The sequence below is a fragment of the Oncorhynchus tshawytscha genome, linkage group LG01 (assembly GCF_018296145.1).
Source record: "Oncorhynchus tshawytscha isolate Ot180627B linkage group LG01, Otsh_v2.0, whole genome shotgun sequence".
NCBI lineage: Eukaryota > Metazoa > Chordata > Actinopteri > Salmoniformes > Salmonidae > Oncorhynchus > Oncorhynchus tshawytscha.
In genome coordinates this window covers 11,793,990-11,821,525 of record NC_056429.1, presented here as the reverse complement: position 1 = coordinate 11,821,525, position 27,536 = coordinate 11,793,990, and the positions used below count along the sequence as shown (strand labels likewise).

Genomic DNA, 27,536 nt, shown 5'->3' with positions numbered 1-27,536 from the left:
GTATGTAGGACACAAAAGTGGTACCTCTAAAAACATATTTAAAGATAGTAAGCATTATCAATGACATGAAACGTTTTGGGGACAAAAAAAAGGTGTTTTCAATAAAGGACAAGCACTTAATCACACTATCCAAGCCCAATTTTGCAGTTGATTGCAGATAAACACATTTCCTAAATATTCTGGATCAGTTGGAGTCTACACTCCCTCCAAAAGAGAGAATTATGTGAACCAAAACTACAGTGACTGACAGATATACTGGTTAAAAATGATGGATAATCCTTCAGTAGTCTTATCAGCAGCGACTGCAGCAACTATGAGTCTGTATTGCACTTCAGCAGTCAGCTCAGTTACATTAAAGGCTGTCTCAATGGTAGTTCAATTCTTATCTCTACTGCCATTAGTCCATTCTACTCTATAGAAGGAGCTGTTTTCCAATGGTTCAATCCAGCTCAACACAGATGATGTTGTGATTTCAGAGACAGAGAGGTTCCTGATGACTTCAGGTCCTTAGGTGAGCAAGGAATTAGATTTTACGGGACAATAGAAAATATTATATCTTGAAAGACATCTGTATTAAAAGTTCAATGTAGCTATTTGTTTCTCAATATTGAATCTTTTCTGGGTAACAATTCAGTACCTTACTGTCATTGTTTTCAATTCAAATGTTCAAAAACAAACTGGATAATATTTTTAATATTTTTAATAAATTTAGCTCCTGGATATGTCACCATTCAGGCCAAAAAGTCACCCAACCAAAACAGACTGACATTCTAAACAGCTCTTACACTAAAAAGGCATGATCATAATTTTCACAATTTCACAGTATTATTCCAACCTCATAGTGTGGAAATATATATAAAACACAAAAATCCAAATGTTGACTGCACTGGGCCTTTAAATGCTACAATATACACTTCCCAGAGGGATGGATCAGCCTCTAATATACACTGCCCAGGGGATGGATCAGACTCTAATATACAGTGCCCAGAGGGAAGGATCAGCCTCTAATATACAGTGCCCAGAGGGATGGATCAGCCTCTAATATACACTTCCCAGAGGGATGGATCAGCCTCTAATATACACTTCCCAGAGGGATGGATCAGCCTCTAATATACAGTGCCCAGAGGGATGGATCAGCCTCTAATATACACTTCCCAGAGGGATGGATCAGCCTCTAATATACACTTCCCAGAGGGATGGATCAGCCTCTAATATACACTGCCCAGAGGGATGGATCAGCCTCTAATATACACTGCCCAGAGGGATGGATCAGCCTCTAATATACACTTCCCAGAGGGATGGATCAGCCTCTAATATACACTGCCCAGAGGTATGGATCAGCCTCTAATATACACTTCCCAGAGGGATGGATCAGTCTCTAATATAGACTTCCCAGAGGGATGGATCAGCCTCTAATATACACTGCCCAGGGGGATGGATCAGCCTCTAATATACACTTCCCAGAGGGATGGATCAGCCTTTAGACATGAAAAATGTCCATTAACACCAAGAGTTCCGCAACTCAATAATATCTAATATTGCCTTCAGTCATCTCATCCCCATTAATTGCAAGCACCCTGAATGTGTACTTCACTGCAGCAGTCAGCTCAGTTAAGTTAAAGGCGGTCTCATTGGTAGTTTCATTCATATCTCTACTGCCATCAATGCATTCTACACAGACAAGGCAACTTTCAAATCATCACCTTCTTGGATCCAAACAAGTAACGTATAAATGAATACAAATAGTATCTGTGGCATTGAAACAATCCAACACTAAAGTATCTGAGTTACTTACTTGTATACTTAGAAACTGTCTTGCTCTGTCCTACAGTTGTGTTATCTCCAGCCACTGCAGTGACTGTGAAGAGGTACTGCACTCCAGGAGTGAGAGCAGTAACATTAAAAGAGGTTTCTGGGGTATTCTGACTGCCACTGGTATTGCCATCAGTCCATTCAATTCTGAATAAGGATCTGTTTCCCAATGGTTCAATCCAGCTCAGAGACACAGATGATGTTGTGATTTCAGTGACAGTCAGGTTCCTGATGACTGCAGGCTCTGTGCGTGCAAGAAAGTTATATTTTGGGAAAAGATCACCAGAATCATTATTATTCATGGTATTCACCATACACTCTATATATATGATCAGAAGCATGCTAATTCTACTTACATTTAAGGTCAGTATGTAGGACACAAAAGTGGTACCTCTAAAAACATATTTAAAGATAGTAAGCATTATCAATGACATGAAACGTTTTGGGGACAAAAAAAGGAGTTTTCAATAAAGGACAAGCACTTAATCACACTATCCAAGCCCAATTTTGCAGTTGATTGCAGATAAACACATTTCCTAAATATTCTGGATCAGTTGGAGTCTACACTCCCTTCAAAAGAGAGAATTATGTGAACCAAAACTACAGTGACTGACAGATATACTGGTTAAAAATGCTCAGTTACATTAAAGGCTGTCTCAATGGTAGTTCAATTCATATCTCTACTGCCATCAGTCCACTCTACTCTATAGAAGGAGCTGTTTCCCAATGGTTCAATCCAGCTCAGAGACACAGATGATGTCGGGATTTCAGAGACAGAGAAGTTCCTGATGACTTCAAGTTGTACATGAGCAAGAAAGGTGATTTTAGGGGACACTAGACAAGGGTTGGGCGGTATTCAGATTTGTGTATCATCATAACGTCCTTCTCTCAGGCAGGAATTTACGGTATTACAGGCTCAGTACAGAAGGGGGCGCCAAAAATTAGAAGCCCTTTGGGAGTCTGTTACCAGAATGCTAACAAAATTAGCATAAATGATAGCAAATTTCCATAGAGGCTGCTAGCTAAATATGCCAAAGAGTATAAACGAAAGCATTTTTTATAAAGAGACAGGCAGTCCAGCTCAATACTTATACATATATAGGAGCTACCGATTGTAATTTTTGGGGAGTTTGGACATTTGCAAGCGAATGTGAACAAGAGACATTGTGCAAATGAACAGTACTGGCCCTGGAGCAGCAGGTGTAAATGCTGTGTCTGTGTGGAGTCCGGAGTTGCTAGGGCAACAGGACTGTCTGCTCTGCTCGATGAAGATGGAAGCAGACGGGCTGATGGGGGAGAAAACAACGGGCCGAGAACAGACAGGAGAAAAAACTCAAGGAAATCGAAAGATAGTTGTGGCCGCTGTACAGATAACTCATCCAAAAGGCCTTTAACTTCTCAAACACGGCAGAAAGACAACACAATATGATGTCCCATCACCTTATAAATTCAGTCACTTACTTAGACAACTAGCTAAATAAACTTAGGGGTCGCATTAATGCAGAATTCTTAGTTATACATACAGGAAAAATATATAAATGCACAAGAAATATCTTTCTGCGTTTTGTAAACGCAGATCTAAAATGATTCTTAATGTGATTTCTGCTCAGCATCAGACAAATGTTGGCTTCAGTTGCACATGAACGGGCATTCTACCAGCAGACAGAGCTCTGACTGATGTGTGGCTACTTTACTCCAGCACTTTTCTCAGTGTAGCCAGCGTACTTTTCTTTGGTAAAATGTAAGATTAACTTTAAGAAAAACATTAGGAAAAGTAGCTGGATACATTCTCTCTATGATAAACATTAGAAATATGATGGCTAGAAAAGTTTTTGCAAGAAAAGACTGTACTTTTTCTTTGTAAGCTGATTTAGCCTACCAGCCAAATAGCATTGCGCTTCTGTTCTCATCTGATGAAAAATAAGCAATTTTCTGCCGAATGTGTTGCACTAATGTACTTTCTGTGAAGGAAAACTATAGTTGCACATCCCTGACAACTCTGTTGAAGCAAAAAACAACGGGTGACTTTCAATATAAAACGCAACCACTGTCAATACACAGCTTGACTCACCGGCTCCCGCTCTCACCAGTTGTGCTATTTATAAAGTAAAACGTGACTGGCTCACTATTCTGGTGAACTACGGTAAGCTTAATAATGTCAAATAATGTGACAGGTGAAATGAAGAACCCAATCTGCGTTATCTTCTAACATATTGCACAAGTTGACTGCAGGTATTTACTTAAAAAGTAGCTACAAATATGAAACTGTATAGAAAAACTTCAAAGAAATAGATTCAACAGTATTGACGGTATTGAAAAACCATCTCGTGGCTATTTCATAACACCCCGGTACACAGTATACACGGTATACCGCAAAAGCCTACACTAGACAATAATATATCTTCAAAGACATCAGTATTCAAAGTACAATGCCGCAGTTTTTATCTCAATATCAAATCATTTCTGGGGAACAATTAAGTAACTTACTGTGAATGTTTTCAATAAAAACATCTTTTTTTTTTTTTTTTTTTTTTTTTTTTACAAATATAGCTTCTTCACAAATAGAGCAACTTGTCAAGCAGGAAATTAGCTGGGACTGTCTAGTAGAGGTCTGAGTGGAGTTGGGGAAAACTTTAAACTAGCTGTTATTGGCAGAGAGGTTTGAAACTGTTTCTATTTGAAATGTATCACCGGGTGATGTCACAGGGCAGGCCAAAACTCCTCCCACCAAAACAGATTGAAATGTCAGGCGGTTTCTTTCAAGCAGCTCCTACATTAAAAGGGAATTAACATAATCTTCCTCTAATATCCACTACCCAGAGGTATGGATCAGCCTCTAATATCCACTACCCAGAGGGATGGATCAGCCTCTAATATACACTGCCCAGAGGGATGGATCAGCCTCTAGACATGAAAAATGTCCATTAATACCAAGACAAAGAGGTTCCTGATGACTTCAGGTTCTTACGTGAGCAAGGAATTTGATTTTACGGGACAATAGAAAATATTATATCTTGAAAGACATCTGTATTAAAAGTTCAATGTAGCTATTTGTTTCTCAATATTGAATCTTTTCTGGGTAACAATTCGGTACCTTACTGTCATTGTTTTCAATTCAAATGTTCAAAACAAACTGGATAATATTTTTATAAATTTAGCTCCTGGATATGTCACCATTCAGGCCAAAAAGTCACCCAACCAAAACAGACTGACATTCCAAACAGCTCTTACACTAAAAAGGCATGATCATAATTTTCACAATTTCACAGTATTATTCCAACCTCATAGTGTGGAAATATATATAAAACACAAAAATCCAAATGTTGACTGCACTGGGCCTTGTTACAATATACACTTCCCAGAGGGATGGATCAGCCTCTAATATACACTGCCCAGAGGGATGGATCAGCCTCTAATATACACTTCCCAGAGGGATGGATCAGCCTCTAATATACACTGCCCAGAGGGATGGATCAGCCTCTAATATACACTGCCCAGAGGGATGGATCAGCCTCTAATATACACTGCCCAGAGGGATGGATCAGCCTCTAATATACACTGCCCAGAGGGATGGATCAGCCTCTAATATACACTTCCCAGAGGGATGGATCAGCCTCTAATATACACACCCAGAGGGATGGATCATCCTCTAATATACACTGCCCAGATCAGGGATGGATCAGCCTCTAATATACACTCCCAGACGGATGGATCACATATGCCCAGAGGGATGGATCAGCCTCTAATATACACTGCCCAGGGGGATGGATCAGCCTCTAATATACACTGCCCAGAGGTATGGATCAGCCTCTAGACATGAAAAATGTCCATTAATACCAAGACAAAGAGGTTCCTGATGACTTCAGGTTCTTACGTGAGCAAGGAATTTGATTTTACGGGACAATAGAAAATATTATATCTTGAAAGACATCTGTATTAAAAGTTCAATGTAGCTATTTGTTTCTCAATATTGAATCTTTTCTGGGTAACAATTTGGTACCTTACTGTCATTGTTTTCAATTCAAATGTTCAAAAACAAACTGGATAATATTTTAAATAAATTTAGCTCCTGGTTATGTCACCATTCAGGCCAAAAAGTCACCCAACCAAAACAGACTGACATTCCAAACAGCTCTTACACTAAAAAGGCATGATCATAATTTTCACAATTTCACAGTATTATTCCAACCTCATAGTGTGGAAATATATATAAAACACAAAAATCCAAATGTTGACTGCACTGGGCCTTTAAATGCTACAATATACACTTCCCAGAGGGATGGATCAGCCTCTAATATACACTGCCCAGGGGGATGGATCAGACTCTAATATACAGTGCCCAGAGGGATGGATCAGCCTCTAATATACAGTGCCCAGAGGGATGGATCAGCCTCTAATATACACTTCCCAGAGGGATGGATCACCCTCTAATATACACTTCCCAGAGGGATGGATCAGCCTCTAATATACATTGCCCAGAGGGATAGATCAGCCTCTAATATACACTTCCCAGAGGGATGGATCAGCCTCTAATATACACTTCCCAGCCTCTAATATACACTTCCCAGGGATGGATCAGCTCTCTACATTCCCAGAGGGATGGACACTACACTGAGAGCCCAGAGGGATGGATCAGCCTCTAATATACACTGCCCAGAGGTATGGATCAGCCTCTAATATGCACTGCCCAGGGGATGGATCAGCCTCTAATATACACTTCCCAGAGGGGATGGATCAGGATGGATCAGACTTTAGACATGAAAAATGTCCATTAACACCAAGAGTTCCGCAACTCAATAATATCTAATATTGCCTTCAGTCATCTCATCCCCATTAATTGCAAGCACTCTGAATGTGTACTTCACTCCAGCAGTCAGCTCAGTTAAGTTAAAGGCGGTTCTCATTGGTAGTTTCATTCATATCTCTACTGCCATCAATGCATTCTACACAGACAAGGCAACTTTCAAATCATCACCTTCTTGGATCCAAACAACTAACGTATAAATAAATATGAATAGTATCTGTGGCATTGAAACAATCCAACGCTAAAGTGTCTGAGTTACTTACTTGTATACTTAGAAACTGTCTTGCTCTGTCCTACAGTTGTGTTATCTCCAGCCACTGCAGTGCTGTGAAGAGGTACTGAACTCCAGGAGTGAGAGCAGTAACATTATAAGAGGTTTCTGGGGTATTCTGACTGCCACTGGTATTGCCATCAGTCCATTCTACTCTGAAGAAGGATCTGTTTCCCAATGGTTCAATCCAGCTCAGAGACACAGATGATGTTGTGATTTCAGTGACAGTCAGGTTCCTGATGACTGCAGGCTCTGTGCGTGCAAGAAAGTTATATTTTGGGAAAAGATCACCAGAATCATTATTATTCATGGTATTCACTATACACTCTATGTATATAATCAGAAGCATGCTAATTCTACATACATTTAAGGTCAGTATGTAGGACACAAAAGTGGTACCTCTAAAAACATATTTAAAGATAGTAAGCATTATCAATGACATGAAACGTTTTGGGGACAAAAAAAAGGTGTTTTCAATAAAGGACAAGCACTTAATCACACTATCCAAGCCCAATTTTGCAGTTGATTGCAGATAAACACATTTCCTAAATATTCTGGATCAGTTGGAGTCTACACTCCCTCCAAAAGAGAGAATTATGTGAACCAAAACTACAGTGACTGACAGATATACTGGTTAAAAATGATGGATAATCCTTCAGTAGTCTTATCAGCAGCGACTGCAGCAACTATGAGTCTGTATTGCACTTCAGCAGTCAGCTCAGTTACATTAAAGGCTGTCTCAATGGTAGTTCAATTCTTATCTCTACTGCCATTAGTCCATTCTACTCTATAGAAGGAGCTGTTTTCCAATGGTTCAATCCAGCTCAGAGACACAGATGATGTTGTGATTTCAGAGACAGAGAGGTTCCTGATGACTTCAGGTCCTTAGGTGAGCAAGGAATTAGATTTTACGGGACAATAGAAAATATTATATCTTGAAAGACATCTGTATTAAAAGTTCAATGTAGCTATTTGTTTCTCAATATTGAATCTTTTCTGGGTAACAATTCAGTACCTTACTGTCATTGTTTTCAATTCAAATGTTCAAAAACAAACTGGATAATATTTTTAATATTTTTAATAAATTTAGCTCCTGGATATGTCACCATTCAGGCCAAAAAGTCACCCAACCAAAACAGACTGACATTCTAAACAGCTCTTACACTAAAAAGGCATGATCATAATTTTCACAATTTCACAGTATTATTCCAACCTCATAGTGTGGAAATATATATAAAACACAAAAATCCAAATGTTGACTGCACTGGGCCTTTAAATGCTACAATATACACTTCCCAGAGGGATGGATCAGCCTCTAATATACACTGCCCAGGGGGATGGATCAGACTCTAATATACAGTGCCCAGAGGGAAGGATCAGCCTCTAATATACAGTGCCCAGAGGGATGGATCAGCCTCTAATATACACTTCCCAGAGGGATGGATCACCCTCTAATATACACTTCCCAGAGGGATGGATCAGCCTCTAATATACAGTGCCCAGAGGGATGGATCAGCCTCTAATATACACTTCCCAGAGGGATGGATCAGCCTCTAATATACACTTCCCAGAGGGATGGATCAGCCTCTAATATACACTTCCCAGAGGGATGGATCAGCCTCTAATATACACTGCCCAGAGGGATGGATCAGCCTCTAATATACACTTCCCAGAGGGATGGATCAGCCTCTAATATACACTGCCCAGAGGATGGATCAGCCTCTAATATACACTTCCCAGAGGGATGGATCAGTCTCTAATATACACTGCCCAGAGGGATGGATCAGCCTCTAATATACACTGCCCAGGGGGATGGATCAGCCTCTAATATACACTTCCCAGAGGGATGGATCAGACTTTTGACATGAAAAATGTCCATTAACACCAAGAGTTCCGCAACTCAATAATATCTAATATTGCCTTCAGTCATCTCATCCCCATTAATTGCAAGCACCCTGAATGTGTACTTCACTCCAGCAGTCAGCTCAGTTAAGTTAAAGGCGGTCTCATTGGTAGTTTCATTCATATCTCTACTGCCATCAATGCATTCTACACAGACAAGGCAACTTTCAAATCATCACCTTCTTGGATCCAAACAACTAACACATCAATAAATACAAATAGTATCTGTGGCATTGAAACAATCCAACACTAAAGTATCTGAGTTACTTACTTGTATACTTAGAAACTGTCTTGCTCTGTCCTACAGTTGTGTTATCTCCAGCCACTGCAGTGACTGTGAAGAGGTACTGCACTCCAGGAGTGAGAGCAGTAACATTAAAAGAGGTTTCTGGGGTATTCTGACTGCCACTGGTATTGCCATCAGTCCATTCAATTCTGAATAAGGATCTGTTTCCCAATGGTTCAATCCAGCTCAGAGACACAGATGATGTTGTGATTTCAGTGACAGTCAGGTTCCTGATGACTGCAGGCTCTGTGCGTGCAAGAAAGTTATATTTTGGGAAAAGATCACCAGAATCATTATTATTCATGGTATTCACCATACACTCTATATATATGATCAGAAGCATGCTAATTCTACTTACATTTAAGGTCAGTATGTAGGACACAAAAGTGGTACCTCTAAAAACATATTTAAAGATAGTAAGCATTATCAATGACATGAAACGTTTTGGGGACAAAAAAAGGAGTTTTCAATAAAGGACAAGCACTTAATCACACTATCCAAGCCCAATTTTGCAGTTGATTGCAGATAAACACATTTCCTAAATATTCTGGATCAGTTGGAGTCTACACTCCCTTCAAAAGAGAGAATTATGTGAACCAAAACTACAGTGACTGACAGATATACTGGTTAAAAATGCTCAGTTACATTAAAGGCTGTCTCAATGGTAGTTCAATTCATATCTCTACTGCCATCAGTCCACTCTACTCTATAGAAGGAGCTGTTTCCCAATGGTTCAATCCAGCTCAGAGACACAGATGATGTCGGGATTTCAGAGACAGAGAAGTTCCTGATGACTTCAAGTTGTACATGAGCAAGAAAGGTGATTTTAGGGGACACTAGACAAGGGTTGGGCGGTATTCAGATTTGTGTATCATCATAACGTCCTTCTCTCAGGCAGGAATTTACGGTATTACAGGCTCAGTACAGAAGGGGGCGCCAAAAAATTAGAAGCCCTTTGGGAGTCTGTTACCAGAATGCTAACAAAATTAGCATAAATGATAGCAAATTTCCATAGAGGCTGCTAGCTAAATATGCCAAAGAGTATAAACGAAAGCATTTTTTATAAAGAGACAGGCAGTCCAGCTCAATACTTATACATATATAGGAGCTACCGATTGTAATTTTTGGGGAGTTTGGACATTTGCAAGCGAATGTGAACAAGAGACATTGTGCAAATGAACAGTACTGGCCCTGGAGCAGCAGGTGTAAATGCTGTGTCTGTGTGGAGTCCGGAGTTGCTAGGGCAACAGGACTGTCTGCTCTGCTCGATGAAGATGGAAGCAGACGGGCTGATGGGGAGAAAACAACGGGCCGAGAACAGACAGGAGAGAAAAACTCAAGGAAATGAAAGATAGTTGTGGCCGCTGTACAGATAACTCATCCAAAAGGCCTTTAACTTCTCAAACACGGCAGAAAGACAACACAATATGATGTCCCATCACCTTATAAATTCAGTCACTTACTTAGACAACTAGCTAAATAAACTTAGGGGTCGCATTAATGCAGAATTCTTAGTTATACATACAGGAAAAATATATAAATGCACAAGAAATATCTTTCTGCGTTTTGTAAACGCAGATCTAAAATGATTCTTAATGTGATTTCTGCTCAGCATCAGACAAATGTTGGCTTCAGTTGCACATGAACGGGCATTCTACCAGCAGACAGAGCTCTGACTGATGTGTGGCTACTTTACTCCAGCACTTTTCTCAGTGTAGCCAGCGTACTTTTCTTTGGTAAAATGTAAGATTAACTTTAAGAAAAACATTAGGAAAAGTAGCTGGATACATTCTCTCTATGATAAACATTAGAAATATGATGGCTAGAAAAGTTTTTGCAAGAAAAGACTACTTTTTCTTTGTAAGCTGATTTAGCCTACCAGCCAAATAGCATTGCGCTTCTGTTCTCATCTGATGAAAAATAAGCAATTTTCTGCTGAATGTGTTGCACTAATGTACTTTCTGTGAAGGAAAACTATAGTTGCACATCCCTGACAACTCTGTTGAAGCAAAAAACAACGGGTGACTTTCAATATAAAACGCAACCACTGTCAATACACAGCTTGACTCACCGGCTCCCGCTCTCACCAGTTGTGCTATTTATAAAGTAAAACGTGACTGGCTCACTATTCTGGTGAACTACGGTAAGCTTAATAATGTCAAATAATGTGACAGGTGAAATGAAGAATGCAACCTGCTTCACCTTCTGACATATTGCACAAGTTGACTGCAGGTATTTACTTAAAAAGTAGCTACAAATATGAAACTGTATAGAAAAACTTCAAAGAAATAGATTCAACAGTATTGACGGTATTGAAAAACCATCTCGTGGCTATTTCATAACACCCCGGTACACAGTATACACGGTATACCGCAAAAGCCTACACTAGACAATAATATATCTTCAAAGACATCAGTATTCAAAGTACAATGCCGCAGTTTTTATCTCAATATCAAATCATTTCTGGGGAACAATTAAGTAACTTACTGTGAATGTTTTCAATAAAAACATTTTTTTTTTTTTTTTTACAAATATAGCTTCTTCACAAATAGAGCAACTTGTCAAGCAGGAAATTAGCTGGGACTGTCTAGTAGAGGTCTGAGTGGAGTTGGGGAAAACTTTAAACTAGCTGTTATTGGCAGAGAGGTTTGAAACTGTTTCTATTTGAAATGTATCACCGGGTGATGTCACAGGGCAGGCCAAAACTCCTCCCACCAAAACAGATTGAAATGTCAGGCGGTTTCTTTCAAGCAGCTCCTACATTAAAAGGGAATTAACATAATCTTCCTCTAATATCCACTACCCAGAGGTATGGATCAGCCTCTAATATCCACTACCCAGAGGGATGGATCAGCCTCTAATATACACTGCCCAGAGGGATGGATCAGCCTCTAGACATGAAAAATGTCCATTAATACCAAGACAAAGAGGTTCCTGATGACTTCAGGTTCTTACGTGAGCAAGGAATTTGATTTTACGGGACAATAGAAAATATTATATCTTGAAAGACATCTGTATTAAAAGTTCAATGTAGCTATTTGTTTCTCAATATTGAATCTTTTCTGGGTAACAATTCGGTACCTTACTGTCATTGTTTTCAATTCAAATGTTCAAAAACAAACTGGATAATATTTTTAATAAATTTAGCTCCTGGATATGTCACCATTCAGGCCAAAAAGTCACCCAACCAAAACAGACTGACATTCCAAACAGCTCTTACACTAAAAAGGCATGATCATAATTTTCACAATTTCACAGTATTATTCCAACCTCATAGTGTGGAAATATATATAAAACACAAAAATCCAAATGTTGACTGCACTGGGCCTTGTTACAATATACACTTCCCAGAGGGATGGATCAGCCTCTAATATACACTTCCCAGAGGTATGGATCAGCCTCTAATATACACTTCCCAGAGATATGGATCAGCCTCTAATATACACTGCCCAGAGGGATGGATCAGCCTCTAATATACACTGCCCAGAGGGATGGATCAGCCTCTAATATACACTGCCCAGAGGGATGGATCAGCCTCTAATATACACTGCCCAGAGGGATGGATCAGCCTCTAATATACACTTCCCAGAGGGATGGATCAGCCTCTAATATACACTACCCAGAGGGATGGATCATCCTCTAATATACACTGCCCAGAGGGATGGATCAGCCTCTAATATACACTGCCCAGAGGGATGGACCAGCCTCTAATATACACTTCCCAGACGGATGGATCAGCCTCTAATATACACTGCCCAGAGGGATGGATCAGCCTCTAATATACACTGCCCAGGGGGATGGATCAGCCTCTAATATACACTGCCCAGAGGTATGGATCAGCCTCTAGACATGAAAAATGTCCATTAATACCAAGACAAAGAGGTTCCTGATGACTTCAGGTTCTTACGTGAGCAAGGAATTTGATTTTACGGGACAATAGAAAATATTATATCTTGAAAGACATCTGTATTAAAAGTTCAATGTAGCTATTTGTTTCTCAATATTGAATCTTTTCTGGGTAACAATTTGGTACCTTACTGTCATTGTTTTCAATTCAAATGTTCAAAAACAAACTGGATAATATTTTAAATAAATTTAGCTCCTGGTTATGTCACCATTCAGGCCAAAAAGTCACCCAACCAAAACAGACTGACATTCCAAACAGCTCTTACACTAAAAAGGCATGATCATAATTTTCACAATTTCACAGTATTATTCCAACCTCATAGTGTGGAAATATATATAAAACACAAAAATCCAAATGTTGACTGCACTGGGCCTTTAAATGCTACAATATACACTTCCCAGAGGGATGGATCAGCCTCTAATATACACTGCCCAGGGGATGGATCAGACTCTAATATACAGTGCCCAGAGGGATGGATCAGCCTCTAATATACAGTGCCCAGAGGGATGGATCAGCCTCTAATATACACTTCCCAGAGGGATGGATCACCCTCTAATATACACTTCCCAGAGGGATGGATCAGCCTCTAATATACAGTGCCCAGAGGGATAGATCAGCCTCTAATATACACTTCCCAGAGGGATGGATCAGCCTCTAATATACACTTCCCAGAGGGATGGATCAGCCTCTAATATACACTTCCCAGAGGGATGGATCAGCCTCTAATATACACTGCCCAGAGATGGATCAGCCTCTAATATACACTTCCCAGAGGGATGGATCAGCCTCTAATATACACTGCCCAGAGGTATGGGGATGGACTGCCCAGGGGGATGGATCAGCCTCTAATATACACTTCCCAGAGGGATGGATCAGACTTTAGACATGAAAAATGTCCATTAACACCAAGAGTTCCGCAACTCAATAATATCTAATATTGCCTTCAGTCATCTCATCCCCATTAATTGCAAGCACTCTGAATGTGTACTTCACTCCAGCAGTCAGCTCAGTTAAGTTAAAGGCGGTTCTCATTGGTAGTTTCATTCATATCTCTACTGCCATCAATGCATTCTACACAGACAAGGCAACTTTCAAATCATCACCTTCTTGGATCCAAACAACTAACGTATAAATAAATATGAATAGTATCTGTGGCATTGAAACAATCCAACGCTAAAGTGTCTGAGTTACTTACTTGTATACTTAGAAACTGTCTTGCTCTGTCCTACAGTTGTGTTATCTCCAGCCACTGCAGTGACTGTGAAGAGGTACTGAACTCCAGGAGTGAGAGCAGTAACATTATAAGAGGTTTCTGGGGTATTCTGACTGCCACTGGTATTGCCATCAGTCCATTCTACTCTGAAGAAGGATCTGTTTCCGAATGGTTCAGTCCAGCTCAGAGACACAGATGATGTTGTGATTTCAGTGACAGTCAGGTTCCTGATGACTGCAGGCTCTGTGCGTGCAAGAAAGTTATATTTTGGGAAAAGATCACCAGAATCATTATTATTCATGGTATTCACTATACACTCTATGTATACAATCAGAAGCATGCTAATTCTACATACATTTAAGGTCAGTATGTAGGACACAAAAGTGGTACCTCTAAAAACATATTTAAAGATAGTAAGCATTATCAATGACATGAAACGTTTTGGGGACAAAAAAAAAAGGTGTTTTCAATAAAGGACAAGCACTTAATCACACTATCCAAGCCCAATTTTGCAGTTGATTGCAGATAAACACATTTCCTAAATATTCTGGATCAGTTGGAGTCTACACTCCCTCCAAAAGAGAGAATTATGTGAACCAAAACTACAGTGACTGACAGATATACTGGTTAAAAATGATGGATAATCCTTCAGTAGTCTTATCAGCAGCGACTGCAGCAACTATGAGTCTGTATTGCACTTCAGCAGTCAGCTCAGTTACATTAAAGGCTGTCTCAATGGTAGTTCAATTCTTATCTCTACTGCCATAGTCCATTCTACTCTATAGAAGGAGCTGTTTTCCAATGGTTCAATCCAGCTCAGAGACACAGATGATGTTGTGATTTCAGAGACAGAGAGGTTCCTGATGACTTCAGGTCCTTAGGTGAGCAAGGAATTAGATTTTACGGGACAATAGAAAATATTATATCTTGAAAGACATCTGTATTAAAAGTTCAATGTAGCTATTTGTTTCTCAATATTGAATCTTTTCTGGGTAACAATTCAGTACCTTACTGTCATTGTTTTCAATTCAAATGTTCAAAAACAAACTGGATAATATTTTTAATATTTTTAATAAATTTAGCTCCTGGATATGTCACCATTCAGGCCAAAAAGTCACCCAACCAAAACAGACTGACATTCTAAACAGCTCTTACACTAAAAAGGCATGATCATAATTTTCACAATTTCACAGTATTATTCCAACCTCATAGTGTGGAAATATATATAAAACACAAAAATCCAAATGTTGACTGCACTGGGCCTTTAAATGCTACAATATACACTTCCCAGAGGGATGGATCAGCCTCTAATATACACTACCCAGGGGGATGGATCAGACTCTAATATACAGTGCCCAGAGGGATGGATCAGCCTCTAATATACACTTCCCAGAGGGATGGATCACCCTCTAATATACACTTCCCAGAGGGATGGATCAGCCTCTAATATACAGTGCCCAGAGGGATGGATCAGCCTCTAATATACACTTCCCAGAGGGATGGATCAGCCTCTAATATACACTTCCCAGAGGGATGGATCAGCCTCTAATATACACTTCCCAGAGGGATGGATCAGCCTCTAATATACACTGCCCAGAGGGATGGATCAGCCTCTAATATACACTGCCCAGAGGGATGGATCAGCCTCTAATATACACTTCCCAGAGGGATGGATCAGCCTCTAATATACACTACCCAGAGGGATGGATCAGCCTCTAATATAGACTTCCCAGAGGGATGGATCAGCCTCTAATATACACTGCCCAGGGGGATGGATCAGCCTCTAATATACACTTCCCAGAGGGATGGATCAGACTTTTGACATGAAAAATGTCCATTAACACCAAGAGTTCCGCAACTCAATAATATCTAATATTGCCTTCAGTCATCTCATCCCCATTAATTGCAAGCACCCTGAATGTGTACTTCACTGCAGCAGTCAGCTCAGTTAAGTTAAAGGCGGTCTCATTGGTAGTTTCATTCATATCTCTACTGCCATCAATGCATTCTACACAGACAAGGCAACTTTCAAATCATCACCTTCTTGGATCCAAACAACTAACGCATCAATAAATATGAATAGTATCTGTGGCATTGAAACAATCCAACGCTAAAGTGTCTGAGTTACTTACTTGTATACTTAGAAACTGTCTTGCTCTGTCCTACAGTTGTGTTATCTCCAGCCACTGCAGTGACTGTGAAGAGGTACTGCACTCCAGCAGTGAGAGCAGTAACATTAAAAGAGGTTTCTGGGGTATTCTGACTGCCATTGGTTTTGCCATCAGTCCATTCTACTCTGTAGAAGGATCTGTTTCCGAATGGTTCAGTCCAGCTCAGAGACACAGATGCTGTTTCGATTTCAGTGGACATGAGGTTTCTGATGATTGCGGGCTCTGTGTGTGCAAGAAAGGGGGTTTGAGGAACAAAAGACAATAGAGTGTCTTCAAATATTGACATTGACTGACTTGTGCAATCCAGCACACATTGTGAGAGAGTTTGTGTAAATCTCGACCAAACAAATGTCACTCAACACTAGTCTTTGATAAAAATACCATCAAATAAACCATAGATTTCGTAACCGACTTGCCAAAAGTCGTTTGTTAACAAGACATGGAGTGGTTGAAAAACTAGTTTTAATGACTCCAATCTAAGTGTATGTAAACTTCCGACTTCAACTGTACCTGTCAGCAACAGGTGTGGCTGAAATAGCCAAATCCATTTATTTGAAGGGTTGTCCAGATACTTTTGTATATATAGCGTATTTCTTAACACTTCTACATTAATGTGGATGCTACCATGATTATGGAAAATCCTGAATTAATCATGAGTGAGAATGTTACTTTGAACCTTGCGGTTTATACAATGACGTGGCTAATTTATGGATTTTTCCCGCTTTCACAAGATTCATGCCGCCAAAAAACTGAGCACCGTCACATAATGTGACGTAAATCGAGCGCGCTCAAACTTCCCATCATTCTGATTACGGTAGTAATTTTGTCACCCTCAACATGGGGCGGCAGGGTAGCCTAGTGGTTAGAGCATTGGACTAGTAACTGAAAGGTAGCAAGTTCAAATCCCTGAGCTGACAAGGTACAAAATCTGTCGTTCTGCCCCTGAACAGGCAGTTAACCCACTGTTCCTAGGCAGTCATTGAAAATAAGAATTTGTTCTTAACTGACTTACCTAGTTTAAAAAAAATCAAACTAATGGCAAAGACACGGAGAAATGCATATGATGCAGCTTTCAAGTTGAAGGCGATCGATCTGGCTGTTGGAAAAGGAAATAGAGCTGCTGCATGGGAGCTTGGCCTTAATGAGTCGATGATAAGACGTTGGAAACAGCAGCGTGAGGAACTGACTCAGTGCAAAAATACAACAAAAGCTTTCAGAGGGAAGAAAAGCAGATGGCCCAAAGTATTTCCTGCCACTCGACATCAGTGTAAATCGTGGCGTTCAGTGGGAGGCTTGGATGACAAGTGGGGAGAAATCCTTCACTAAAACGGGCCGCAGGCGAAGAGCATCTTATGGTCAAGTCTGCCAGTGGGTCCTGACAGCGTGTCAAAAAATCCCCTATCATCAACGGGTTTCGAAAGGCTGGACTGCTGCGTGTTGAGGGGGCAGCATGAGCTCAGCAGGGTATTTGCCTCCGGATGCGAGCGACAATGAAAACAATCCAACATCGGATGAAGCAATTCTGAGGCTATTCAACTCCGACACCGAAGGAGATGACTTCAGTGGTTTCAGTGCACAGGAGGAGGAAGATAGTGACCAATAACTTTCTTGACTTTAATTTTTGTTACAAGCCGTGTTTCGTTAAAGCCTATTTATTTTTGTTACAAGCCGTGTTTCGTTAAAGCCTATTTATTTTTGTTGCAAGCCATGTTTCGTTAAAGCCTATTTATTTTTGTTACAACGCTGTGTTTCGTTTAAAGGCTGTGTAAAGTTCATTTGTTTCAATGTACCGGTAGGCACCTGCGGCTTATAGACATGTGCGGCTTATTTATGTACAAAATACATATTTTTTAATAATTCAGTGGGTGCGGTTTATATTCAGGTGTGCTTAATAGTCCAGCAATTACGGTATACACAATTCATTCAGGACTATCTGTAATCATGATAGCATCCACATTAATGTAGAAGTGTTTAGAAACATATTCTATTCTTATTTATAATAAAAGTGACTACAAGATGACATAATACATTATTTACCATTAATTTCTATTGGGCAAAAATCATCTGAAATGTCTCATTGCAGAAAGACATGGCAACTTTCAAATCATCACGTTCTTGGATCCAAACAAGTAACGTATAAATGAATACAAATAGTATCTGTGGCATTGAAACAATCCAACACTAAAGTATCTGAGTTACTTACTTGTATACTTAGAAACTGTCTTGCTCTGTCCTACAGTTGTGTTATCTCCAGCCACTGCAGTGACTGTGAAGTGGTACTGCACTCCAGGAGTGAGAGCAGTAACATTATAAGAGGTTTCTGGGGTATTCTGACTGCCATTGGTTTTGCCATCAGTCCATTCTACTCTGTAGAAGGATCTGTTTCCGAATGGTTCAGTCCAGCTCAGAGACACAGATGCTGTTTCGATTTCAGTGGACATGAGGTTTCTGATGATTGCGGGCTCTGTGTGTGCAAGAAAGGGGGTTTGAGGAACAAAAGACAATAGAGTGTCTTCAAATATTGACATTGACTGACTTGTGCAATCCAGCACACATTGTGAGAGAGTTTGTGTAAATCTCGACCAAACAAATGTCACTCAACACTAGTCTTTGATAAAAATACCATCAAATAAACAAGAACTTCTGAACAAGATATGAAGCAAAACATGCAGTGTTTCCCCAATATTAATTTAGCAAATTGTTGCCGCACTCCAAAAAATATGATACAATAAAATATATACAGTGAGCTCCAAAAGTATTGGGACAGTGACATATTTTCTTTTTTGTTTTGGCTCTGTACTCCAGCACTTTGAATGAAGTAAATTTGCAGACAGTAAAATTTAATTTGAGGATATTTTCATCCATATCAGATGATCCGTTTAGAAATTACAGCACTTTTTGTACATAGTCCCCCCCACCCTCATTTTAGTGGACCAACATGTGTATCAAAGTAGTAAAATGCTAAATATTTGGTCCCATATTCAGAGCACGCAATGGCTGGAACAAGGTTGTGACTTTAAAAATTTGTTGGATGCATTTACTATTTGTTTTGGTTGTGTTTCAGATTATTTTGTGCCTAATAGAAATGAATGATAATTAATGTATTACGTCATTTTGGAGTCACTTTTATTGTAACTAAGAATAGAATATACACGACATGACCAAAAGTAAGTGGACACCTGCTCGTCAAACATCTAATTCCAAAATCATGGGCATTAATATGGAGTTGACCCCCCTTTGCTGCTATATCAGCCTCCACTCTTCTGAGAAGACTTTCCACTAGATCTTGGAACATTGCTGTGGGCACTTTCTTCCAGTCAGCGACAAGAGCATTAGTGAGGTCGAGCACTGATGTTGGGCGATGAGGCCTGTCTCGCAGTTCGCGTTCCAATTCATCCCAAAGGTGTTCAATGGGGTTGAGGTCAGGGATCTGTGCAGGCCAGTCAAATACTTCTACACCGATCTTGAAAAACCATTTCTGTATGGACCTCGCTTTGTGCACAGGGGCTTTGTCATGCTGAAACAGGAAAGGGCCTTCCCCAATCTGTTGCGACGAAGTTGGCAGCACAGAACCGTCTATAATGTCATTGTATACTGTAGTGTTAAGATTTCCCTTCACTGGAACTAAGGGGCCTAGCCCGAACAATGAAAAACAGCCCCAGACCATTATTCCTCCTCCACCAAACTTTAGAGTTGGCACTATGCATTGGGGCAGGTAGCGTTCTCCTGGCATCCTCCAAAACCATATTTGTCTGTCGGACTGCCAGATGCTGAAGCGTGATTCATCACTCCAGAGAACATGTTTCCACTGCTCCAGAGTCCAATGGCGGCGAGCTTTACTCCACTTCAGCAGACGCTTGGCATTGTGCATGGTTATCTTAGGCTATCTTGGGTTATCTTGTGTGTCCTACCACTTGGCGGCTGAGCCGTTGTTGCTCTTAGGCGTTTCCACTTTACAATAACAGCACCTACAATTGACCCGGGGCAGGTCTCTCAGGGAAGGCATTTGACTAACTGATAAGTTGGAAAGGTGGCATCCTATGACGATGACACTTTGGAAGTCACTGAGCTCTTCAGCAAGGCCTTTCTACTGCCAATGTTGGTCTATGGCTGTGTGCTCGATTTTATATACAGCTGAAGTTGGACGTTTACATACACCTTAGCCAAATACATTTAAACTCAGTTTTTCACAATTCCTGACATTTAATCCTAGTAAAAATGCCCTGTCTTAGGTCAGTTAGGATCACCACTTCATTTTAAGAATGTGAAATGTCAGAATAATAGTAGAGATAATTATTTATTTCAGCTTTTATTTCTTTCATCACATTCACAGTGGGTCAGACGTTTACATACACTCAATTAGTATTTGGTAGCATTGCCTTTAAATTGTTTAACTTGGGTCAAACATTTTGGGTAGCCTTCCACATGGTTCCCACAGTAAGTTGGGTGGATATTGGCCCCTTCCTCCTGACAGAGCTGGTGTAACTGAGTCAGGTTTGCAGGCCTCCTTGCTCACACATGCTTTTTCAGTTCTGCACACACATTTTCTATGGGATTGAGGTCAGGGCTTTGTGATGGCCACTCCAATACCTTGACTTTGTTGTCCTTAAGCCATTTTGCCACAACTTTGGAAGTGTGCTTGGGGTCATTGTCCATTTAGAAGACCCATTTGCGACCAAGCTTTAAATTTCTGACTGACGTCTTGAGATGTTGCTTCAATATATCCACATCATTTTCCTACCTCATGATGCCATCTATTTTGTGAAGTGCACCAGTCCCTCCTGCAGCAAAGCACTCCCACAACATGATGCTGCCACCCCCGTGCTTCACGGGTTGGGATGTTCTTTGGCTTGCAAGCCTCCCCGTTTTCCTCCAAACATAACAATGGTCATTATGGCCAAACAGTTCTATTTTTGTTTCATCAGACCAGAGGACATTTCTCCAAAAAGTAAGATCTTTGTCCCCATGTGCAGTTGCAAACCGTAGTCTGGCTTTTTTATGGCGGTTTTTGAGCAGTGGCTTCTTCCTTGCTGTCAATATAGGACTTGTTTTACTGTGGATATAGATACTTTTGTACCCGTTTCCTCCAGCATCTTCACAAGTCCTTTGCTGTTGTTCTGAGACTGATTTACACTTTTCGCACCAAAGTACTTCATCTCTAGGAAACAGAACGCGTCTCCTTCCTGAGTAGTATGACGGCTGCGTGGTCCCATGGTGTTTATACTTGCGTACTATTGTTTGTACAGATGAACATGGTACCTTCAGGTGTTTGGAAATTGCCTCCAAGGATGAACCAGACTTGTGGAGGTCCACAAATTGTTTTCTGAGGTCTTGGCTGATTTCTTTTGATTTTACCATGATGTCAAGCAAAGAGACACTGAGTTTGAAGGTAGGCCTTGAAATTCATCTCAAATACACCTCCAATTGACTCAAATTATGTCAATTAGCCTATTAGAAGCTTCTAAAGCCATGACATCATTTTCTGGAATTTTCCAAGCTGTTTAAAGGCACAGTCAACGTAGTGTATGTTAACTTCTGACCCACTGGAATTGTGATACAGTGAGTTATAAGTGAAATAATCTGTCTGTAAACAATTGTTGGAAAAATTACTTGTGTCATGCACAAGGTAGATTTCGTAACCGACTTGCCAAAAGTATAGTTTGTTTACAAGACATTTTGGAGTGGTTGAAAACGAGTTTTAATGACTCCAATCTAAGTGTATGTAAACTTCCGACTTCAACTGTACCTGTCAGCAACAGGTGTGGCTGAAATAGCCAAATCCATTTATTTGAAGGGTTGTCCACATACTTTTGTATATATAGCGTATTTCTTAACACTTCTACATTCATGTGGATGCTACCATGATTATGGAAAATCCTGAATTAATCATGAATAATGATGAGTGAGAATGTCACAGATGCATAAATACAGTATCATACCCCATGGCATGCTAACATCTCACCATTACAGTAACAGGGGAGGTAAGCATTTTTGGAGGGAGGGGTATGATATGTTGTGCGTCTAAGTTCCTCACTCATAATTATTCACAATTCATTCAGGACTATCTGTAATCATGATAGCGTCCACATTAATGTAGAAGTGTTTAGAAACATATTCTATTCTTATTTATAATAAAAGTGACTACAAGATGACATAATACATTATTTACCATTAATTTCTATTGGGCAAAAATCATCTGAAATGTCTCATTGCAGAAAGACATGGCAACTTTCAAATCATCACGTTCTTGGATCCAAACAAGTAACGTATAAATGAATACAAATAGTATCTGTGGCATTGAAACAATCCAACACTAAAGTATCTGAGTTACTTACTTGTATACTTAGAAACTGTCTTGCTCTGTCCTACAGTTGTGTTATCTCCAGCCACTGCAGTGACTGTGAAGAGGTACTGCACTCCAGCAGTGAGAGCAGTAACATTAAAAGAGGTTTCTGGGGTATTCTGACTGCCATTGGTATTGCCATCAGTCCATTCTACTCTGTAGAAGGATCTGTTTCCGAATGGTTCAGTCCAGCTCAGAGACACAGATGCTGTTGTGATTTCAGTGGACATGAGGTTTCTGATGATTGCGGGCTCTGTGTGTGCAAGAAAGGGGGTTTGAGGAACAAAAGACAATAGAGTGTCTTCAAATATTGACATTGACTGACTTGTGCAATCCAGCACACATTGTGAGAGAGTTTGTGTAAATCTCGACCAAACAAATGTCACTCAACACTAGTCTTTGATAAAAATACCATCAAATAAACCATAGATTTCGTAACCGACTTGCCAAAAGTCGTTTGTTAACAAGACATTTTTGGAGTGGTTGAAAAACGAGTTATAATGACTCCAATCTAAGTGTATGTAAACTTCCGACTTCAACTGTACCTGTCAGCAACAGGTGTGGCTGAAATAGCCAAATCCATTTATTTGAAGGGTTGTCCAGATACTTTTGTATATATAGCGTATTTCTTAACACTTCTACATTAATGTGGATGCTACCATGATTATGGAAAATCCTGAATTAATCATGAATAATGATGAGTGAGAATGTTACAGATGCATAAATACTGTATCATACCCCCATGGCATGCTAACATCTCACCATTACAGTAACAGGGGAGGTAAGCATTTTTGGAGGGAGGGGTATGATATGTTGTGTCTAAGTTCCTCACTCATAATTACCGTAATTTCCGGACTATAAGCCGCTACTTTATTCTCACACTTTGAACCTTGCGGTTTATACAATGACGTGGCTAATTTATGGATTTTTCCCGCTTTCACAAGATTCATGCCGCCAAAAAACTGAGCACCGTCACATAATGTGACGTAAATCGAGCGCGCTCAAACTTCCCATCATTCTGATTACGGTAGTAATTTTGTCACCCTCATCATGGGGCGGCAGGGTAGCCTAGTGGTTAGAGCATTGGACTAGTAACTGAAAGGTAGCAAGTTCAAATCCCTGACCTGACAAGGTACAAAATCTGTCGTTCTGCCCCTGAACAGGCAGTTAACCCACTGTTCCTAGGCAGTCATTGAAAATAAGAATTTGTTCTTAACTGACTTACCTAGTTTAAAAAAAAAACTAATAATGGCAAAGACACGGAGAAATGCATATGATGCAGCTTTCAAGTTGAAGGCGATCGATCTGGCTGTTGGAAAAGGAAATAGAGCTGCTGCATGGGAGCTTGGCCTTAATGAGTCGATGATAAGACGTTGGAAACAGCAGCGTGAGGAACTGACTCAGTGCAAAAATACAACAAAAGCTTTCAGAGGGAAGAAAAGCAGATGGCCCAAAGTATTTCCTGCCACTCGACATCAGTGTAAATCGTGGCGTTCAGTGGGAGGCTTGGATGACAAGTGGGGAGAAATCCTTCACTAAAACGGGCCGCAGGCGAAGAGCATCTTATGGTCAAGTCTGCCAGTGGGTCCTGACAGCGTGTCAAAAAATCCCCTATCATCAACGGGTTTCGAAAGGCTGGACTGCTGCGTGTTGAGGGGGCAGCATGAGCTCAGCAGGGTATTTGCCTCCGGATGCGAGCGACAATGAAAACAATCCAACATCGGATGAAGCAATTCTGAGGCTATTCAACTCCGACACCGAAGGAGATGACTTCAGTGGTTTCAGTGCACAGGAGGAGGAAGATAGTGACCAATAACTTTCTTGGTTTAATTTTTGTTACAAGCCGTGTTTCGTTAAAGCCTATTTATTTTTGTTACAAGCCGTGTTTCGTTAAAGCCTATTTATTTTTGTTGCAAGCCATGTTTCGTTAAAGCCTATTTATTTTTGTTACAACGCTGTGTTTCGTTTAAAGGCTGTGTAAAGTTCATTTGTTTCAATGTACCGGTAGGCACCTGTGGTTATAGACATGTGCGGCTTATTTATGTACAAAATACATATTTTTTTATAATTCAGTGGGTGCGGTTTATATTCAGGTGTGCTTAATAGTCCAGCAATTACGGTATACACAATTCATTCAGGACTATCTGTAATCATGATAGCATCCACATTAATGTAGAAGTGTTTAGAAACATATTCTATTCTTATTTATAATAAAAGTGACTACAAGATGACATAATACATTATTTACCATTAATTTCTATTGGGCAAAAATCATCTGAAATGTCTCATTGCAGAAAGACATGGCAACTTTCAAATCATCACGTTCTTGGATCCAAACAAGTAACGTATAAATGAATACAAATAGTATCTGTGGCATTGAAACAATCCAACACTAAAGTATCTGAGTTACTTACTTGTATACTTAGAAACTGTCTTGCTCTGTCCTACAGTTGTGTTATCTCCAGCCACTGCAGTGACTGTGAAGTGGTACTGCACTCCAGGAGTGAGAGCAGTAACATTATAAGAGGTTTCTGGGGTATTCTGACTGCCATTGGTTTTGCCATCAGTCCATTCTACTCTGTAGAAGGATCTGTTTCCGAATGGTTCAGTCCAGCTCAGAGACACAGATGCTGTTTCGATTTCAGTGGACATGAGGTTTCTGATGATTGCGGGCTCTGTGTGTGCAAGAAAGGGGGTTTGAGGAACAAAAGACAATAGAGTGTCTTCAAATATTGACATTGACTGACTTGTGCAATCCAGCACACATTGTGAGAGAGTTTGTGTAAATCTCGACCAAACAAATGTCACTCAACACTAGTCTTTGATAAAAATACCATCAAATAAACAAGAACTTCTGAACAAGATATGAAGCAAAACATGCAGTGTTTCCCCAATATTAATTTAGCAAATTGTTGCCGCACTCCAAAAAATATGATACAATAAAATATATACAGTGAGCTCCAAAAGTATTGGGACAGTGACATATTTTCTTTTTGTTTTGGCTCTGTACTCCAGCACTTTGAATGAAGTAAATTTGCAGACAGTAAAATTTAATTTGAGGATATTTTCATCCATATCAGATGATCCGTTTAGAAATTACAGCACTTTTTGTACATAGTCCCCCCCACCCTCATTTTAGTGGACCAACATGTGTATCAAAGTAGTAAAATGCTAAATATTTGGTCCCATATTCAGAGCACGCAATGGCTGGAACAAGGTTGTGACTTTAAAAATTTGTTGGATGCATTTACTATTTGTTTTGGTTGTGTTTCAGATTATTTTGTGCCTAATAGAAATGAATGATAATTAATGTATTACGTCATTTTGGAGTCACTTTTATTGTAACTAAGAATAGAATATACACGACATGACCAAAAGTAAGTGGACACCTGCTCGTCAAACATCTAATTCCAAAATCATGGGCATTAATATGGAGTTGACCCCCCTTTGCTGCTATATCAGCCTCCACTCTTCTGAGAAGACTTTCCACTAGATCTTGGAACATTGCTGTGGGCACTTTCTTCCAGTCAGCGACAAGAGCATTAGTGAGGTCGAGCACTGATGTTGGGCGATGAGGCCTGTCTCGCAGTTCGCGTTCCAATTCATCCCAAAGGTGTTCAATGGGGTTGAGGTCAGGGATCTGTGCAGGCCAGTCAAATACTTCTACACCGATCTTGAAAAACCATTTCTGTATGGACCTCGCTTTGTGCACAGGGGCTTTGTCATGCTGAAACAGGAAAGGGCCTTCCCCAATCTGTTGCGACGAAGTTGGCAGCACAGAACCGTCTATAATGTCATTGTATACTGTAGTGTTAAGATTTCCCTTCACTGGAACTAAGGGGCCTAGCCCGAACAATGAAAAACAGCCCCAGACCATTATTCCTCCTCCACCAAACTTTAGAGTTGGCACTATGCATTGGGGCAGGTAGCGTTCTCCTGGCATCCTCCAAAACCATATTTGTCTGTCGGACTGCCAGATGCTGAAGCGTGATTCATCACTCCAGAGAACATGTTTCCACTGCTCCAGAGTCCAATGGCGGCGAGCTTTACTCCACTTCAGCAGACGCTTGGCATTGTGCATGGTTATCTTAGGCTATCTTGGGTTATCTTGTGTGTCCTACCACTTGGCGGCTGAGCCGTTGTTGCTCTTAGGCGTTTCCACTTTACAATAACAGCACCTACAATTGACCCGGGGCAGGTCTCTCAGGGAAGGCATTTGACTAACTGATAAGTTGGAAAGGTGGCATCCTATGACGATGACACTTTGGAAGTCACTGAGCTCTTCAGCAAGGCCTTTCTACTGCCAATGTTGGTCTATGGCTGTGTGCTCGATTTTATATACAGCTGAAGTTGGACGTTTACATACACCTTAGCCAAATACATTTAAACTCAGTTTTTCACAATTCCTGACATTTAATCCTAGTAAAAATGCCCTGTCTTAGGTCAGTTAGGATCACCACTTCATTTTAAGAATGTGAAATGTCAGAATAATAGTAGAGATAATTATTTATTTCAGCTTTTATTTCTTTCATCACATTCACAGTGGGTCAGACGTTTACATACACTCAATTAGTATTTGGTAGCATTGCCTTTAAATTGTTTAACTTGGGTCAAACATTTTGGGTAGCCTTCCACATGGTTCCCACAGTAAGTTGGGTGGATATTGGCCCCTTCCTCCTGACAGAGCTGGTGTAACTGAGTCAGGTTTGCAGGCCTCCTTGCTCACACATGCTTTTCAGTTCTGCACACACATTTTCTATGGGATTGAGGTCAGGGCTTTGTGATGGCCACTCCAATACCTTGACTTTGTTGTCCTTAAGCCATTTT

The 27,536-nt window shown here is 40.2% G+C and overlaps 1 protein-coding gene across 2 annotated transcripts in view; it reads right to left on the bottom strand.

Moving 5' to 3' along the window:
- Nucleotides 1-27,536, bottom strand: part of LOC112217396 (receptor-type tyrosine-protein phosphatase eta) — a 116,016-nt gene that overhangs the window by 28,163 nt on the left and 60,317 nt on the right. Inside the window, exon 1 of one of the 2 annotated variants that reach the window (XM_042294923.1) lies at nt 1,796-2,744. The exons of the other annotated variant lie outside the window; for it this stretch is intronic. Within the exon in view, the coding sequence (XP_042150857.1) occupies nt 1,796-2,246 (451 nt within the window). The 5' untranslated portion in view covers nt 2,247-2,744. Of the gene's footprint in view, nt 1-1,795; nt 2,745-27,536 lie in introns of those variants that run through there. 2 annotated transcript variants of the gene reach the window in all.